Source organism: Betta splendens, chromosome 22 (genome assembly GCF_900634795.4).
Source record: "Betta splendens chromosome 22, fBetSpl5.4, whole genome shotgun sequence".
NCBI lineage: Eukaryota > Metazoa > Chordata > Actinopteri > Anabantiformes > Osphronemidae > Betta > Betta splendens.
This window is the reverse complement of record NC_040900.2, coordinates 2,564,847-2,583,721: the sequence shown is the minus strand read 5'-3', so window position 1 is coordinate 2,583,721 and position 18,875 is coordinate 2,564,847. Positions and strand designations below refer to the sequence as shown.

General features: G+C 44.7%; 4 protein-coding genes across 5 annotated transcripts; all 4 read right to left on the bottom strand.

Moving 5' to 3' along the window:
* Positions 1–249: 249 nt before the first annotated feature.
* LOC114849095 (C-type lectin domain family 4 member M-like) lies at positions 250–1,914 on the bottom strand. Its single transcript, XM_029140167.3, has 6 exons — positions 1,567–1,914; positions 1,300–1,413; positions 952–1,209; positions 694–857; positions 471–607; positions 250–400 (listed from the first exon to the last, which is right to left on the bottom strand). Exons 1-6 carry the CDS (start codon positions 1,679–1,681, stop codon positions 250–252), a joined length of 939 nt encoding a protein of 312 aa, XP_028996000.1. The 5' UTR covers positions 1,682–1,914.
* A 189-nt stretch (positions 1,915–2,103) lies between these two features.
* On the bottom strand, positions 2,104–4,090 carry LOC121201624 (CD209 antigen-like protein E). The gene is made up of 6 exons (XM_029140156.3): positions 3,740–4,090; positions 3,488–3,586; positions 3,001–3,261; positions 2,744–2,907; positions 2,526–2,662; positions 2,104–2,428 (listed from the first exon to the last, which is right to left on the bottom strand). The coding sequence occupies exons 1-6, from the start codon at positions 3,846–3,848 to the stop codon at positions 2,284–2,286; spliced, it is 915 nt and encodes a 304-aa protein (XP_028995989.1). The 5' UTR covers positions 3,849–4,090; the 3' UTR covers positions 2,104–2,283.
* A 105-nt stretch (positions 4,091–4,195) lies between these two features.
* LOC114849094 (CD209 antigen-like protein E) lies at positions 4,196–6,153 on the bottom strand. Of its 2 annotated transcripts, XM_029140165.3 has the most exons (6): positions 6,015–6,153; positions 5,598–5,687; positions 4,953–5,219; positions 4,701–4,867; positions 4,489–4,625; positions 4,196–4,416 (listed from the first exon to the last, which is right to left on the bottom strand). In XM_029140165.3, exons 1-6 carry the CDS (start codon positions 6,103–6,105, stop codon positions 4,269–4,271), a joined length of 900 nt encoding a protein of 299 aa, XP_028995998.1. In that variant the 5' UTR covers positions 6,106–6,153; the 3' UTR covers positions 4,196–4,268. The 2 variants fall into 2 exon arrangements, with proteins under 2 accessions (XP_028995998.1, XP_028995999.1); XM_029140166.3 differs by lacking the exon at positions 5,598–5,687.
* A 93-nt stretch (positions 6,154–6,246) lies between these two features.
* On the bottom strand, positions 6,247–17,900 carry LOC121201988 (CD209 antigen-like). The gene is made up of 9 exons (XM_055506053.1): positions 15,339–17,900; positions 15,126–15,259; positions 14,924–15,053; positions 7,721–7,849; positions 7,534–7,617; positions 7,043–7,309; positions 6,786–6,952; positions 6,554–6,690; positions 6,247–6,474 (listed from the first exon to the last, which is right to left on the bottom strand). The coding sequence occupies exons 4-9, from the start codon at positions 7,809–7,811 to the stop codon at positions 6,321–6,323; spliced, it is 900 nt and encodes a 299-aa protein (XP_055362028.1). The 5' UTR covers positions 7,812–7,849; positions 14,924–15,053; positions 15,126–15,259; positions 15,339–17,900; the 3' UTR covers positions 6,247–6,320.
* Between the last annotated feature and the right edge of the window lie 975 nt (positions 17,901–18,875).

Here is an 18,875-nt window from a genome sequence, read left to right as displayed (position 1 = left end):
TCAGGACGTTGCCCTCGATGTTACAACAGAAAATCAAGTGCGTTCGTTAAATATTCACAGGCGCTGCAGCTCTTTGAAGACCTGGTCCCAGTTCCTGAGCTTAGACACACTGTTCTCTCAGCGTTTCATTATGTTTAGTTCATCTAAGTATATTTTATTCCACAGTGTGTATGAATCTCCGGCATCATTCACTGATACAGATTTACCTACTTATGAGCAGCAACATGACTGTAAACTGACAGAACACGTCTATCTTGACTGCATCTCACAAATCCAGTTCAGTTGCACTCCGAGGCACCTTTCATTGAACCATGTGGCTCTGGCGTCCTGATAATAATAAAAAGCTGCGCAGTTCTTCTTGGAGGGTCCGGTGTGGCTCGGCTGGCCTTGTTTCCAGTACCTTGTGTGGATCAGAATCATTTAGAGGAGGAGATAATGCCAAGAGAATAATAAGAGTGGTGGATCCTTACCCTCTCTCTGTTTCAGTCACGTTGTTGACCCAAACCCACGTTCCCTCTGTCACGACATCGGTGAGGCCCATCCAGAACCCGTTCAGCCACCACAGACTGCTGCTGCTGACTCTGGGGAAGTTGTCACTGATGAGTTGCTGGAAGAAATCACAAGCAGGACTTGATGGCCTTGATGTGGATACATTTATAGACTCACAGGTCTCCCTGGTGAAGTTGGACCCACCTGTTCTTCCAGGTCACTGATCACCAGCAGGTCGCCTCCTTGACTCACGCAGTCCGCTCTGCTGTCCTGCCAGCTCTTTCCGGAGGCGAAATCATTCTTAGAAAAGTAGTAGCAGGTGGATTTCAGAAGATTCCATCCTAACGGGCACCTGCCACAGCTCTGCTCTGTTGGAAAAAGAAAAGCAGTTTTTTTTGATCACGTCCATAAGTTCTACAGCAACGATGGTCCTGATAAAAGCCCGGGCGTCCGTCCTCTGACCTAAGGAGGTTTTATTGGTCTGTCGTTGCGTCTTCTCGGTTTGTAGACCTTCGATTGTCTTCTGAAGTCTGTCAGTGATGGTTTTCTGCTGCTTGACCTGCGTCTTTAACTGCAGGTGGATGGCTCGCTCTTTCTCCAGCGTGGCCTGGACCTCCAGCTTCTCGTTAATAATTTCACTTTGGTTACGGAGATAGTTCAGCTCAATGAAGAGGGGGGAAGTCATAGCCTGGGGAACCTGAAGGTCCTTGGCTTTGGCACCTGAGGCATGAAACACAATCTTCTGCATTCATATTTCAAAAACAGGGACAACATCAGATCATCTGTTTAGTGAATTGAGGGCGTACTTACAGTAAATCCCAAGGACGACAGCGGCTGTCAGCAGCACGGCGTTGAACAGGAGCAGACACGGTATGAGCAGCCTCCGGGCTGAGACGCCAGCTCGGCCTCCTCTTTTGGAGAGGCCTAAAAGTGTTGGAGAGCTGAAGTTCAAACTTGGAGAATAACTTAACAACACTAAAGCTAAGCCCTAAAAATAAAACCAATGTCATTATCATTTGTGTCCTGTGACATTATTCAGAGGAAACTGAATAACATCCATCGTAAATGCAGCGGTACCTGGTTTAAAGTGCGACTGTTCATCTCCGCCGATTTTGTGAGAAGCCTGTTGTTCAAATGCCATTTCCTGCTCAGGCTGTGAGGCCGTCAGACCGTGTGGCTGTGAACGCTCCATTCTAGTGGCGCGTACAGCGCATTGATCTGTTTGTCCTGTTTGGACTGCCGATAAGGCAGGAGGGCGTCTGAGGCGTCAGCTTTTGTCACTGCTTTGACTCGTAGCTTCCACGTGGGCTGGTTTTGCCGCCGTCCCTCTTCTTGCTGTTTAAAGCAGGAAGCACAGACTGGCAGCAGGGACGGAGACGCTGTGTTTTGTAACGTGCTTCCCCTTTTCCTAACTGCCAGCCTGTTTATTGTGAATCCCGCTGTAACTTTCCTCCCTGGTATTTTCCAACCAAGGGGTTTTCGAACTTTGCCTTTTCGTTGCAGCTGCTGATGTCAGTGCCCACTTCACTCCCCTCCCACCTGCCTGAGGCGCACAAAACCCAGAGAAACGACTGCTACCGACTGATACACTGAATACAGACCACCACCTCGTTATGCATTCATGACAATTACTTTATTTTATGTGAATGCCTACACAGATCATTTTATTTATACAGTTTATTTACTGTATATGGCAACAAACATTGTTTACAGTGTAAGATATGACAATCAGACTCAATTGACTGTGTTAAATTCATTTCATGTTCCTATTTTTATTCATTTGTGAACGTGGCCTCACGGAGTCGGTGCTTTTTCACAAATCCACTTCATGGAGGAGCTGCATCTGGCGTCGTTCCACGCTTTGAAGAAGTTCTCGTTGGCATAAATCATGCCGCAGTCCTCGCCGCCCAAGTCGTTTGGCTCGCCGTCGTTCCAGTACCTGCAGGTCAAAGGGCGTTTGATACTTCCTCACATCTGGTTAGCTTCACCAAACAGCGCTGTAAACTGTGTGAAGACAATCCTGTGTTCACTCTCACCCTTCAACCAGATCTTTTCCATCCAACCATTTCCAAGTCCCCTCCTCTTCTAAATCTCTCAGTCCAATCCAGAAGCCAGAAGCCAAAGAAGTCTTTGATACGTGCTGGTTATTTATCAAGTGTCTTACAGTTGCATTCTAACCAGTAAGAAACAAAAAGGCAAATATTATAATCTATAAATTGTTTTAAAGGACAGACACAGGAAACTGTGGCCACACCTCTTTGTCCTTGCTGTCTATGATGGCGAGGTCCCCTCCATACATCTGACAGAACTCTCTGGCTTTTTGCCAGGTTTTTAAACCATCCATGTCCAGAAAAGAGAAGTAATAACACACTGAGTTCAACAGGATCCATCCTACTGGACAGTGTTTGCAGCCGTCACCTGTTGCCAAAGTAAATGACAGTTAAAGACTTTTACTGTTCACTTTTCTTCACATTTGATATAAAGGAGATGCGAGGAGTAAGAGCGTCTCACGGAGCATCGGTAAATGCGTCCTCATGGATGTGATGACCTTCGTTAGCTTCTCAATCTGCGCCTTGTACTCAGTCTCTCTCTTATTCTGGTGCTCAAACTCCCAGTTGGTCTCCTTCTGACGACTCAACTCGGTGTTTATCTGACTCTGAGCTGCCGCCACGGTGTCGATCGCAGCCTTGGATGAGTTCTGGACCTTGAGCATCTCCTCCTTGATGTGTTCAATGTCCTCCGCTGGGAGGCGGCGCGCTGTGAGTTTTTTGTCTGTAAGTGTGAAAGACAGACTGTTTGTCTGACAGACGCCGACCGGCATGAAACATTACACAACGGCCTTTATTTCAGTTTACTTTTGAATTCTGGCGTCGCCACATTTTGGCAGCAACACAAAAATAGAGAAGTGATACATTTAAATGAAAATGTTCGGCACATGATTTATTGCAGCCTTGATCATTATTCCCAACAAGCACCAGCCACCATAGCACTGACTCACAGTGGGCCCCCAGGCTGATGTCAATGATGAGGAGGACGGCAGCAAGCGCCGCCAGGCTGACGACAAGCAGCCGCTCAGCTGTCAGCGTGGGCATGAAGACTAGACAGGGAGAAAACGAGTGCCACACTGTCATCACATGTTCTGATGCATGTTATTGTTGCCTTATCACACATCAGAGCATCTCCACTACATGCTTAGAGCCTATAACACCAATGCTCAAGAATAAAACTTCAGGTTTAAACAATAGGTTACCTTCTCGCTTGCTTGGGTTCGAGTCCGCGTCAGGAGGATTCTCCTCGTTCTGCAAATCATCTTCACAAATCAGTTTGTTTAAACCTCCATCGAAGTTAGAGCCCGACATGTTCCTGCGCTTTCTCCTTGTTCAGCTGCCAGTCATACAGTATGAGAGTGCGTAGGACACACACCGACCACAGGAAGAAGCACCAATGCTGAGCTCGTCAAAAGGGAAATCACAATAATTGGACGAAAAAACTGTTGCTTGGGAGAAAGGAGAAGTGAAAGAGTTATTTGTAGTATGGAGCAATTAGTTCCTTCCACTTAACAGGGAACATAAACAACACTCAACTAAATCCTCAAAGTCTTGATGCACATCTCATCTCATCTCATCTCATCTCATCTCATCTCATCTCATCTCATCTCATCTCATGTATTTTGTAAATGAGCCTCAAAGAAAGTTTTGGATCAAAATTCATTTCATTTATTTATTGAATCATTTCACTGATCAGATGAATCATGCACATATCGGTATCAATACACTGGATTATCTTGATGTGGTTTCACATATCCAGTGTAATGGAGTGTGACAATGGCCATCGTATCGGGTCTTCCAGGGATTAGAGCGGCTGTAGATGATGACTCCACAGTCCTCGCCTCCCCCATAGTTGTTTGGTTCACCGTCCATCCAGTACCTTAAATTTAACGACACTTTAGTTTAATGTTTGACAGAAACAAGAAGATCTCAGTGTGTGTTAAACTCTGACCTTTGCTCCACCTCGGTGACGTTATTAATCCAGACCCATGCCCCCTCTGCTTCTGTGTCAGTGAGGCCGGTCCAGAATCCATTCTCCCAGACACTAGTACTCGTTTTCATTTTATTAATGCTGTTACTTGCAAATTTCTATGAGCAAACAAAGAAGCTGAGCTTGTTGTTACACTGTCACCAGTATCTGTGTGTGACTGTTACACAGCTCACCTGCTCCTCCTGGCTGTCGATCACAACCAGGTCGGCTCCACGACCAACACAGTCTGCTCTGCTGTCTGCCCAGTTCTTTTTAACAGTAGCAGACTCCAAGTAGGAGAAGAAGTAACAGGACGAGTTAAACAGAGTCCATCCAGGAAGACATTTACCACAGGATCCCTCTGGAAGAAAGAAAGGGTTCATTGTCAGCTCAGGTGTCTTCCTTTTTTCTAGCAGATAATGGACCTTTATTGATGTGTGTCTCACCCAGAGCTGATATGTTGGACTGCAGCCTGCTCTTCTCTGTTTGCAGCGCCTCAACCTGCTTCTGATAAGCATCGTTAACAGTCTTCTGCTGCTCGATGTGCGTCTTCATCTGTGTGTGGTTGCTGATGGCCGTCTCTAAGGCCTTCTTGGCCTCCTCTACAGTCTCCATCACCTCGCTGTGGTTGCCACGGAGATATTCCATCTTGTTAATGAGCTGTAGTGCAGCTGAGTGGAAATCAAGGAGGGAGCCTGCTTTGGCTTTAGCGCCTGATGAGATAAATGTATTGTTCACAAAGAGAGAGACTTGTGTCAAAGAGTGTTTTACAATACATGTGTGTATTTGTGTTGTGTGGTATTTTTCACTTTAACACATTTATTACTTCTCCTTGTTCTTTGAAAGACGTGTTGCGCAATGTGGTTGCAGATCCTCATTTTCATGACTTTTTATACATGACATAAAGTCTCTAAGTTTGTAGATGTTTCATTTACATTCAGGAATAATGAGTAAGTTTATTAGAGTTGGGCTTGGACTATTATATCTTTTATATATTTATTTAGCTGGTTTTCTATTAACATTAAACGTTTAGATGAGCCAGTTTGTTATACTTGTTCACAGCGGAAGGAAAAGCTTCATGTTAAACTCACATTTATTTCCAAGAGTGACAGCAACTATGAGCAGAACAACATTGAGCAGAACCAAACCGAGCAGAAGCCGTCGGTTGGAGACACTCACACCTGGAATATTGAATCAAACGAGGAGTAAACTGTTCAGTTAAACATGAAGGTACTAAACAGACTGGATGATTCACTTCTGGCTTTGATCTAAGGACTCATGTGGTTTGTGAATGACATTCTAACACAAACTGAAATAATTAATCACCATAATAACCTATTGTGTCAATGTTTCTTCAAATCAATTAATTCAATAACCTTCAATTCACACCAATCATGAGAAAAATGCAAAAACCAAAAAACATTGTGTCAGAAAGCAGAAGTGAAATGAAGCAGTTTGAGGAGGAAAATATAAAAACAACATAGTCCAGAAATGAGTGGAAATCATACCCTGTCCAGAGGTTTTACAGCAGGAGTGAATATTTCCTCTGATGTTGCTGAAAAGCTCAGGAGCATTTCTGATGAACGCTACTCTGTCCATTGCTGCAGGTTCTGTCCATCGCTCTGCTCGTTTCCTCTTTTATGCTCCTGCTGATGCTGGTCCTGACGACGTCCGGCACAGAGGCAGCGTCGCTTTGAATGTGTGCTGTTATTATTAATAATGAGGAACAGTAGCCACAGATTGAGACACGCAATGCTGACACACAGCTGTTTTATTTGACACACTTTCCAGCAGGTGCTTGTTGTGTCCAGGCTTTATTGTGCTGCCGTTTCACACGTCCAGGCCAGCAAATGCTCGTGACACTTCCCATCGAATCGTGTCTGCCATGGACTGTATGAGCTATAAGCCACGATTGCACAGTCTTCTCCGTGGCGTCCGTGGTTGTTTGGTTCCCCATACGCCCAGTACCTTAGAGGAACCAAAGCCGTGAGGACTCAATCAGAAAAACAAGTTCTGACTTCTTAAAATCAGAATATGCAGCTCTCACCTTTTCTCCACCTCCGTGACGTTATTAATCCAGACCCATTCCCCCTCGGTATCAATGTCAGTGAGACCGACCCACACTCCGTTATCCCACTGATTAGGGTAACTTCTCATACTTTTTATGTTTCCACTCACAAAGTTCTTGATTGCAAAACAAAAGGTGAAACATTATAAAGCCTCATTTGTACATTTTAATGTAACTATAAATATAAATATGAATTATTACTCTTGCTCACCTGCTCCTCCCGGCTGTCGATCACAACCAGGTCGGCTCCACGTCTAACACAGTCTGCTCTGCTGTCTGTCCAGGTCTTTTTAGCAGCAGCAGACTCAAAGTAGGAGAAGAAGTAACAGGATGAGTTAAACAGAGTCCATCCAGGAAGACATTTACCACAGGTTCCCTCTGGAAGAAAGAAAGGCTTCATTGTCACCTCAGGTGTCTTTCTTTTTCTAATAGAAAAACATTTCTTTTTATTTTACATCTGTGTCTCACCCAGAGCTGTCAGGTTGGACTGCAGCTGGTTACTCTCTGTCCGTAGTGTCTGTATCTCCTTCTGATAATTGTCAATGATGACGCTCTTCAGCTTGATTTGCGTCTTTAGCTGTGCGTGGTTGTTGATGACCGTCTTTAACGTCTTCTTGGCCTCGTCTGCAGCTTCAGTGATGTTGCTGTAGTTGCTGCGGAGGTTGTTTAGCGCATTCACCAGCTGCACTTCAGCTAAGCTGGGAACGTGGAGGGAGCGCTCTTTGACCCTGGCACCTGAAGAGATGAATAAAGACTCAGATAACATGCACACTGTGGCCACCAACTCCAGTAAAAGCCACCACACATGAGGAAAAACAGGCTTCATACACAGCAACTAATACAGCAGCTTTTATCAAACTGTCATAATTCAGCAGGGTTGAACGATTCTTCAGTATTTACAGCAGCAGATGCATTAATTAATGAACTGAGCCATGAAGTTTCTATTTATATAAACTCACATTTTATCCCAAGAACAACAGCGGCTGTCAGCATAACAGCATTCAGCAGCGCTAAACTCAGGAGAACTCGTCTCTTGGATGCTCCTGTAGCATAAAGCCAGAAATAGTTACATAAAAGTACAATAGTAAAAGAAAAACAAAATCTCAGCTTTATTTATTGAGATAGAGTTTCTGTTTAGAATCATACCTTGTCTGAATATTTGAAAAAGGCCATTATCTCTGAAGTAACTCTTGGAAAACCTTGGAATGTAGAACTTTCTTCCCAGTAGATTGGCCATCGTGCCTGCAGGTCCTGCAGCACTGACTCGTTTGCCTCCTTTTGTTGTATCAGAGACAAAGGGGGCGAACAGTTGTGTAAATGACTCCACCCTTCAGTATCTGCTGAGCTCATGGGTCTTGATGCCAAGGCACGAGCAACAAGTAACGTCCTGCAGCCGTTTTGGGAAGTAACTGCTTAGTAGTTGTGGTGGAAATTTTGCAATAAAGGCAGATGAGAGAGAGTTGTCCTTTTGTGCGATTTATTGAAATAATAAAGAAAATAACAAGTAATGAGGAAAGCAAATAAAAAGCCAGCTGGGGAGATCAGAACATACACCACGGAGGTATAATGCAAAGATCACCCCGTTCTGAGGTTGTCTCTGCCTTTTAACCTCTCTCCCGGGACCTGGTGGAATCTTCCTATCACACTGTGGGTGAAGATGTTTACATTACACAGGGAATACACAAGGTCTACAGCCTTGGGTCTGGTGGGGCATCAGATAGAAAGGAGCCAGAGACCAGGGGCAAAAGGCAGACACAAGCCATAAACAATCGGTCAGTCAAACACAACATTAGATGTCAGCACTTAATGTGCGACAGAACCTTGAGAGGAAGATAGATTGTTTGTCTAATAATGTTCAGTTCTGGGTCTAATCAACAAGTACAGAATGCATGGTTATTGTACAGAGTCAGAAATGAACACAAGAGCATTAAAGTACAATTTTTCCATTACAATTCCCCCCTTTTGATTACACATTAATCAAAAATTAAAAAATAAAAATTGTCAATCGTGGTATTCATCCTGTAGTAATAAAGCATTCATTAAAAATGATTCGTTAAATGTATTGCTTATAAAGATGTAAATGGCGTAGGGATAAAAGATTGTGAGCTGTTTTTGTGGGTAGTTATACTAGAATAACCCTTGAGTATGAGCTTCTGGAAAGAGAGGGAAATAAGCCTATAAGCGATTTCAATCAGTTCATGTTCAATCATCCTGAATAAAGGTACAGCCTGTTTTACCAAACCTGACACAAACACTTCCCATCTTTGTTAATAACATCTCTAAGGCCATTCTATTCTGCCATGTTGTCTTCGCTATGTGGGGCAATTGTTCCGTCATGGTCATCAGGTCTCTAACGGCACAAACTAAGCATGATCGATTTGTGGGTGACTCTGGTGTGCAGTGGATAAGAGTGTCTTCGGTTGATGCGAATGTCAGAGTGACCACGCATATTGCTGTCATCGTCGATATGACAATCATTTTTATCTTGTTTCGTCTGGTGGATGTCATTTTGCGTCAGTGGAAGATAAAAATTTATGTGAAAGTGCGAATCAAGTAGAAAACAACTCTAGATATGTTTATCGTAAAATGTTTTCGTTCAAAAATAGTGGATAAAATCACAGAGAGGCATACATGTAAATCAACCACACAATTTAGAGCAAATATTAAAGTAACATACAATAAGGATCAAAGCAACAGGGTCACAATCAATGTCTTCTTCTTCCTGTTGAATAGTAGCGTTAGATTGTTTCCAACCTGTTTGTTGACACCTTGACAGTTCGTTGGAGTTCTTCAGGTTGTGATCAGCTGATCACAGAGACACTTGGGGTTCGTTATCACCGCCAGGTTTCCTCCCAATGTCCTCTGAGTCACTGTCACTCCCGTGATGTGAAGAGTCTACACGTCGTCCAGCGTCGGCAACTCAAGGGTGCTCGTGTGTGTGTTTTCTCAGGAGCGTGTGTGTAGATGTATGGTCTGATAGTGTGATTCACCGGCGCAGCTTCAGGCGGCGCTTGGCTCACACCTTTAGCTGAATGGTCAACGCAGCCTCGCCTCAGTGCGTGTGTGAGCACAGCGAGGGTCGTCCTTCTCAGTTCTTTTCGTCAGTGGTGGTTTTCTCGTGTGGTGTAGATGTAGATGGAGGGTCGTCTGTCGGATCCGGGACCTTCCTGCAGTGGCTGGAGTGGATCCAAGTCGCTCTTTCTGCGATCTTCACAGCCGTGTTGGTCGTCAGAAGGACCTGGAAGGGGCCTCGCCACCGTTTGGAGTCCCAATGCTTCCTCCTGAAGTCCTTAACAATCGCCCAGTCCCCTGGTTGGATGGTGTAATGGTCCTGTCGACTGTTTTCACCTGTTGGGAAATCTGAATTGTGGGGAAAAAGGTGTTTGGGCGGCACTGCTTCCATCAGGCCCAAACCAGACTCCATGGCTACAGGTGGAACCATTCGTCAGCCAGAGTCTGCGTTCCTGTGAGGTAGAAAATGTTTAAAGCACAGGGAGATGAGGAAGGAAAGGATAGAGAGAGTTGGAGAGAGGAAACAAGGATCAGGAGAGGAAACAAGGATCAGGAGAGGGAGGGGTTGTTGGGCAGCGACCTTCGCAGCAGCGTCTGCAGCTGCATGTCGGCAGAAACAAAGTCGTCACTGATGTTGGACAGTTACAAACAGCATTAGCTGTAGGCAGCAGGACAGCGTCCAGCAAAGCAGAACCTTATCATGATGTAAGATAGGTTTGCAATCAGACTTCAAAGCTTCCCATGCTTCCAAGGAGAACCAACGTGTGACAAGCATCTGTGGAGTCTGTAGATGGTAACAGTCTCTCCTTCTGCTAGTTTACCAGCTTCAGTCAATACGATCAACTCTGCAGCCTGAGCAGAGCAGTGTCTTTGCAAAGCGCCAGACTTCACGACGGACTCTTGATAGTAATTTTCAGCATGTTGAGCAAGGTGGTGTTGTATCTAAGCCATCTGGCTGTAGAAAGATGTGATGTTTTCCAAAAGAATCAAAGACACAGAATGAGGACAAAAGAACAGAAGTCGTACAACCTGATCTCTCATCCACTGTTTGAGTGAAAGGTCGCGTAGGGTCAGATCAGGAAGACCCAAAGTAGGAGCCGACTGAAGAGCAAGCATGAGGTCAATAAACGTCAGCCTCAGACGTCCACGTGAGACAAGAAGTGGACGATGAAGACGTCTGCATCAGAACCCTGAGTGGGGCCTCAAAGACAGTAAAGTTAGGAACAAAAGTCCTACAATAAGAACAAAGACCTAGAAAAGATATCAGCTGTTTTTACGTGCACGATTTAGGCAGGTTTCAAATTGCTTCAACTCTGTTGGGTGAGATGGATTTGCCATCAGCTGTATTTACAATGACCCAGAAAATAACCTTTGTCTGAACAAAGTGTAATTTAGACAGGCTCTCTTTGTGGCCTGTAGCATCCAATGATTCAGTAGCTTAGTGGTGTCTGCAGTAACGCCATCTATAGCTTCCTTTAAGAGGGTGTTGTTGTTTACATGGTCTGTGGTCAGATTTAGGTGTGATGACCACTGGTTCACATCCTCTGATCGAACCTACATCATGTCTGTGTGTGAGCCACAGGGAAGCAGGGCTTCCTGTAAGGCTGAGTGTTGGGTCAGAGCGTCCTCTGAAAAATCAAAATAAAAACAAAAGCATGTAGTGTGTCATTAGAATGTGGGGGAACCAAGTTCACTGTTTGCTGCACATAACGGGCAGAATAAAAAGAAGTTTTCTAAAAGTATGCAAAGTAGGTGAATACGTCACATGGGGTCGGAAGTCGTTCACCAGTCTCCACCCCGTTGACATCTGTTCACGAAAGGACCCACATCCTGCATCTGTCTCCATCATGTTTTCACAGAGGGACGTGTGGAACTGTAGAATAAACATCAAAAATCTTTTTGTTCGTTAGTAAAAGAAATCGCAAGCGCAGACCTGTGTTCATCCCAAAAGAGGGAAGTTGAGGTCAGTTTGAGTGTGTGTGTGAAATCATAAACAAGCTGTGATGCAGCCTGTGTGAGGGCCTCAGTTACAGCCCCCCCCCTCAGCAGCCAATGATAAGAGCACAGCTGAGCTGAAGTTAACACCAACAAAAGAGGGATTATTTAGAATGTCTGTAGACGTAACCTGCACTCCGTCTGGAGTGGAAATCAATCAAATACCTAAACTACACATGAGATCTCTTCATAAAAATTTAACTGGGCATAAATTTGAAAGCAAAAATGAATGTTACGGTGTCTTGCTGTCAGATGTTGCACAAGACAGTGAAATAATTAGTTTTTCTTTAATAGTCTGGTACGTACAGTAATTATTATTACTTCTCTCTAATAGTCGTCTTCCCTTTAATAGTCATTAATAGTCTGTTTCAGTCAGTCTCAGTCTTCCTATAGTCTGTTTTTTTGTTTCTTTTTCTACCGTCTGTTTTGTTTTTTTTTACAGTCTGTTTTGTTTTCTCTATAGTCTGTTTTGTTTCCTATAGTCTTCTAGTCTGGCCAGACAAACCTATGTTGTGCACAAGTATTTTTAGAAACATGAAGGATTTTATTACTGAATTTGTTGCAAGTTAAAATAGTTTGAACCCATCAGACTGCAAAGTCATGCAGCAGTTGTCATTTAGCTGTTTGTCATCATTTTAAAATCACTCTGTGGGATTTTTTTAAGCAAAAAGCGATTCTTCATTGCGAGCAGATAAGCATGAACATGAATTTGAGCGTGTATCAGCTGTAAGCGTGTTTCTTCATTGCGTGTGTGGAAATGTGTGTGTGTGTTTGCGGTACCGTCTTCTACGTCACGTGAAAAGGAACCGTCACCTTCCTCCTTCCCCAACCATCAGTCTGATGTGAGCGCCAGTGGGTGAAGCCTTTCAATGGGACAGTTGTTCCTTGATGACAGACCTTTCCTGGATCCTCGCATGCAGCTCTATTGGGCCGATCACGTCTGAAGCCTCTCCTGTTGTTTCAACCAGTGTCTGTGTCAGAGCACGTTTTCCCTGCTGTTGCTCTGTCCTTGTTTTCCTTTGCTGATTGTCATAAGCAGGTGTCTGTGTCAGACACACATGCTTGTAGTAGCTGGTTCATCTGATGAGCCCAGAACGTGATGGCTGCAGACGTTGTGGAGTCTGTGAGGCGTCCATGCTGTGGTCTGTGTCCTCCAGCTGCTGTGGTGTCAGAGCTTCCACCCTGTTCTGGTTGTTGGTCGGCGCTTCTTCTCCTTCGGTTCTTCTGCTGATGGTGGAAAAGGAGTCCAGATCCGGATTTACCCTCATCGCGCTCGGTTCTGCATTAGAATAGAGAGCAGAAACAATGGGAGCATTTGATCTTGACATGATGTGTGTGTGGTGTGCGTGTGGTGTGGCAGAGTGCAAACAATTCTTCCCCAGAGTTGTTATCTCCTTTTTTTTTTTTTTTTTTTTTTTTTTTCTGTTACTCTCATCACTCTTTTGTTTCTTTTAGGGCTTTAGTTTTGATGTTTTGCTCTTTCAAATCTTTTAAAGGTGCATATGTCTTTTACACTACGTAATTCTCCTTTTGAACCTATAACCAGTTTCCCACTCATGGAAACATGAAACGCACTAATAACCATATTTACCTTTTACTTTTAATTACCTTTACTTTTGTAATGCTGCAGTCTGGTGGTGGAGACTTAGATCGCCCCGAACCCATCTTTCAGAGTCCCGGCGGTTTCCTGCCTTAGACTTTTTTGTGTGTTCCGGCCGGAACCTTTTTTCGAAATTTCTCTTCCACGGACGTCTCCGTAGAAAGGGAACCGCTCAGATCAGCGACAGGGTTCTCGGAAGTGGTCCCTCACCGTCAGGCCCCTCTAAGACCCGGGTCCCTCGTATCTCAAAACCACTTCCCCCTGCAAACGCGCTCCGTATTTCAGAAGCCGTCTTTTATTTCCTTGTCCACTCCCTTTGGACTGCGCTCAGATCTGCACACTGGTCTGTATCCTCAGTACAGACAAAACAAGCTCGGTCCCACGAGCCAACCCTTAGCAACCACCGTCTCGGCCACCAGGGCAGACTTTGACCTAATTAATTTTTACCCGAATATTAAATTTTTTAATTAAAAAAAATTGTTTGGTCCTAATTATTATATCTTAGATGTTTTCAGCCACATAGTCGTTTTAGAAATATTATTATCTCTTTTCCTAGTTATATTTTCTTTTTGTCGTTGTTTGTTTTAGTCTAGTTGCGGATGTTTTAGAATTAATTGTTATTTGCTTTACTTTCCCTAAACCAAATGATCAGAGCCAAGTAAACCCGAATACCTGAAACCAATTTCAAACCCGTTTTCTTTTTTTTTTTTTTCCTTAACAAGTCGCAACAAAACGGAATCTCTCTCACCGGGCAGAGTAGAGGTTGGATTTTGAGTTCGTTGGATCTCGTCAGAGGCGATCCAGACGGGTGAGCAGTCCTCCCACTCAGAACTGCTGTAGAGGTTTGGAGGCTGAGCGAGCCTAGTCCTCAGGACCGCCGTCCCTGATCACGCCGTCCAGACGACCTGCCGCGGGATCCTGTTCGTAGACGCCAATTTCTGTGGTGGAAATTTTGCAATAAAGGCAGATGAGAGAGAGTTGTCCTTTTGTGCGATTTATTGAAATAATAAAGAAAATAACAAGTAATGAGGAAAGCAAATAAAAAGCCAGCTGGGGAGATCAGAACATACACCACGGAGGTATAATGCAAAGATCACCCCGTTCTGAGGTTGTCTCTGCCTTTTAACCTCTCTCCCGGGACCTGGTGGAATCTTCCTATCACACTGTGGGTGAAGATGTTTACATTACACAGGGAATACACAAGGTCTACAGCCTTGGGTCTGGTGGGGCATCAGATAGAAAGGAGCCAGAGACCAGGGGCAAAAGGCAGACACAAGCCATAAACAATCGGTCAGTCAAACACAACATTAGATGTCAGCACTTAATGTGCGACAGAACCTTGAGAGGAAGATAGATTGTTTGTCTAATAATGTTCAGTTCTGGGTCTAATCAACAAGTACAGAATGCATGGTTATTGTACAGAGTCAGAAATGAACACAAGAGCATTAAAGTACAATTTTTCCATTACAGTAGTTTATTGCAGAAGTTGTGTGTGAAACAAGAATCTCTTTATTTTTTCTTTTAACAATCCAGAACCACAGTCTTTCCTTGACCTTCACCCAGTGTTGTGAGGACTAGAAGTCAACAGCTGGACTTACAAAATGGCTGCATCAGCTGTTTAGTGAACTACACCGGTTGGACTACACTCATTATAGCAAATGTAAACAGACAAAAAACTTTTTTTTTCCCTAACAGATACATTCATGCTTCTGTTTGACTTCTAGCCTGATGGTGTTTCATACCCAGTGGTGCTCCATCTGTTGGCACTGGATGTCGTAACGAGTCTTCCAGGGGTTTTTGATGCTATAAACTGTAGCTCCAAAGTCCTCTCCCAGGTAGCCGACGTCTTTTGGTTCTCCATCCATACAAGATCTTGAACAAATTATTTATCAATCAATTAAAAAAAAAAATTTATTCATAACAGACTGATATTTCAGGCCTCACTTTTGTTCCGCATCAGTGATATTATTAGTCCGGATCCATGTTCCTTCTGTCTCTGTCGTGACCAATCCAGGCTCCGCTCTGAAAGACATACAGGATCCTACTGTACCCATGTTCATGGTGTCACTCCAAAATATCTGTGTGAACAAACAAAAAAGCTGTACTTTTGTGCCCAGGTGTATTATTATCCTTCCACTCCCATCTGTTGAAGCTCACCTGCTTCTCCTGGCTGTCAGTCACAACTAGGCCAGCTCCACGACCAACACAGCCTGCTCTGCTGTCTGGCCAGGTCTTTTTAACAGTAGCAGACTCCAAGTAGGAGAAGATGTAACAGGACGATTTAAACGGAGTCCATCCAGGAAGACATTCTGGTTAGAGTCACTAATGATCTTCTCTTAGCTTCAGACAATGGATTAGTTTCTGTCCTTGTCCTTTTAGATCTTAGTGCTGCCTTTGATACAATTGATCGTAACATTCTATTACAAAGACTAGAACATAAAATCTGAATTAAACGAACAGTACTGGGATGGTTCAAATCCTATTTGCTGAACAGATTCTGGTTTGTTTTTGTTTTTGTTTTGTTTTTGATAAACCCTCCACATGCTTATGGATTAGCTATGGATTACCACAGGGTTCTGTTATCGGTCCAATTCTGTTCAGCCTATACATGTCTCCTCTAAGTGACATTATTAGGAAGCATATTATTAATTTTCATTGTTATGCAGATGATATTCAGCTATATATGTCTTTGGAACCAAATGAAACAGATCAACTAGTCAAAATTTAAAGTTGTTTAAAAGACTTCCTTCAACTAAATTCAGATAACATCAAATTTGTTGGGCCTAACATGGAGACACTATTGAGTCAGATGGACCCACCCTGGATGGCATAACATTAGCTTCAGATTCTACTGTGAGGAACCTTGGTGTCATGTTTGACCAGGATCTCTCTTTTACATCATTCATTAAACTAATCTCCAGAACCGCCTACTTTCCCCTCAGAAATATAGCTGAAATCAGAAGCATCCTTTCTCAGAGCGATGCAGAGAAAATCCATTCATGCATTTGTTACCTCTAGGCTGGACTACTGTAACTCCTGACTCATAGAACACCCAAACAGCTCCTTAAAAGCCAAGAGCTAATTAAAAATGCTGCAGCCAGAGTTCTGATGGGACTTAGAAAGAGAGATCACATTTTTCCTACATTAGCTTCACTACACTGGCTGCCTGCAAAATGTGGGATAGAATTTAAAAAACTCCTACTCACCTACGAAGCACTTAATGATCAAGCTCCCTCTTATCTTCAAGACCTCATAGTTTCTTATACTCCGAGCAGAACACTTTGTTCTCAGAGCGCTGGGCTTCTTGTGGTTACTAGAGTGTTTAAATGTAGAACGGGAGGCAGAGCTTTTAGCTACCAAGCTCCCCTTCTGTGGAATCAGCTCCCTGTTCAGGTTTGAGAAGCTAACACACTCTGCACCTTAAAGATCAGGCTTAAAACCTGGCAATGATAGTTAGTCACAAGGAACCCTCTCTTGGTTAAGCTGCAATAGACATAGACTGCTGGGGGACTTAGTTTATACACTGAGCTCCTCTGTTTCCTTCTAACTCTTCTGTTTAATAACCTCCCTTCATTGTTCTATGCTTAACTAACCTTGTCTCTTTCTTTCCAGTAGTTGTGCCTCTCCCCCGCTCTCTCTCTCCCCCACTCTGTCCTCATCTACAGGTATCATCGAACTCAGAGTTTTGTGTCTTTGATGGGCAGCTGCAGGTCCAACCGTCCTGCATGTGTCCAGTCTCTGGTCCCACCATCCTGCCTGTGCTCTGTTGTTGCTGTGCTTTTCTCTCTCTCCCCTCACCCCACCCGGTCAAGGCAGATGGCCGCCCACATCCAGCCTGGTTCTGCTGGAGGTTTCTTCCTTGTTAGAGAGGGAGTTTTTTCTCTCCACTGTTGCTGTCAAATTAAAGGCTTGCTGTATGTGGGATCTGTTGGGTTTAGTTGTGTAAAATCTTAAACCTTACTTTGTAAAGTGCCTTAAGATAACCTTGTTGTGATTAAGCACTATACTGTATAAAATAATTTGAATCAACCTGCTTCTGATAAGCATCGTTAACAGTCTTCTGCTGGTCGATGTGCGTCTTTATCTGTGTGTGGTTGCTGATGGCCAACTCTAAGGCCTTCTTGGCCTCTTCTTCATACTTGTTCACAGTGGAAGGAAAAGCTTCATGTTGAACTTACACTTAATTCCGAGCGCGACAGCATCTATGTGTCACGATCCGGTTCTAGTTCTGCTTTTATTTTGAAAGGACTTAGTTTGTCATCCATGTCGTCATGTTTCGGTTCCAGTTTTCATTTCCTGTTTGTAGTTTCTGGTTTTCCGGTTTCTGTTCTCACTGTCAGTTCTAGTCTTACTTCCGGTTTTTATTACACACACCTGTCTTAGTTTAATCATAACTCCTGGGTATTTAACAACCGCCAGTTATCACAGCCAGTTGCCAGATCGTTGAATCCATGACTTCACCTTCCAGCATTCTCTCGTTCAGTTTATCCCGTTGCCGATCCAGTTCCGTGTTCCTGACTATCGCTTCGCGTCTGATCCTGACCGGTATTGTAAACCCATTGTCTCTGTTGCTGAACTCTGCCTGTTACTGGAACTGCCTTAGCCTGTCGATTCGGACTTGGAAATCTGAGCCTCCTGTTTTTGACCCACGCCTGCTATTGGAACCGATCAGGCCTATCCCTCCTGTACCTCAATCCTGTGTTTATCCGTGCATGACCTGGACTGTCTGTGATAACGAAAACTGCAATAAAACTCTTAAACTTTACCACCTGTCTATCGTCTAAGCACTGTGCATTTGGGTCGGCTCTCTGCCTTTTCCTGACAGAACGATCTGGTCTGACTTGGACCCAGCCCCCGTCCACGTCAGTGACCGTTTTGTTTTTTCTTTTTTTTTTCTTTTTTCTTCTTTTTTTGCCGGAGGATATCCGCGGGGACCTCCAAAGACTAGCCAAGAAATATGCGGAAGCGCCCAGCCTGGATGCCCGTCTCCACCTAGTGAAGCTCGCTATCGAGATTCTGGAGGACGAGTTCTGGTGGCGTGAGTACCCCGGAGTGCAGGCACTCTTCGACAGACTCCAATTAATGCGGAGGGATTTGGCACGAGCTCTGCGCGCATTGTCTGTCCGTGTCTCCGCAGCTGCTCCTGCTGCCGTTTCATCGCTTCACGTTTCCATTCCTGTCACCGCCCTGGCGAATTACGTCTCCGTTTCTGTCACCGCTCCGGCGGTTCACGTCTCCGTTCCTGTCGCCGTTTCATCGGCTCCAGCCCAAGCCCCAGATGCCGCTATCTCTGCCCGCCCCGGACGACGTCGGCGGGGGCACGGGTCCAGGGTCCTAGGTCCAGAGACCGCGGTCACGGTCTCCGATCGACTCCCCTCCCCGGCAGAGGATTTCTCCGATCCGCTGGCCGACTGTCTCACGTCGATAGCAGGCATCCCAGACAGCGTCGCCCAGCGGATCCACCTCCACTGCTCTCCCCCGGTTGCGTTCCTCTTTGCCCACCTCATGAACACCGCTGATTCGGCAGCAGACCAGGGCACGAGGGAACAACTGTTTGAGGAGGCAGCCGCTCTCATCCTGAGGGAACCTGCCCTGCGTGAGGCCCTGCAACTCCCAGCCTGCAGCCACACCAGTTCCTACGTCTCAGTCAGCTCAGTCGTGTCACGCTCAGGGCCTAGCTTAGTCGAGTCACGT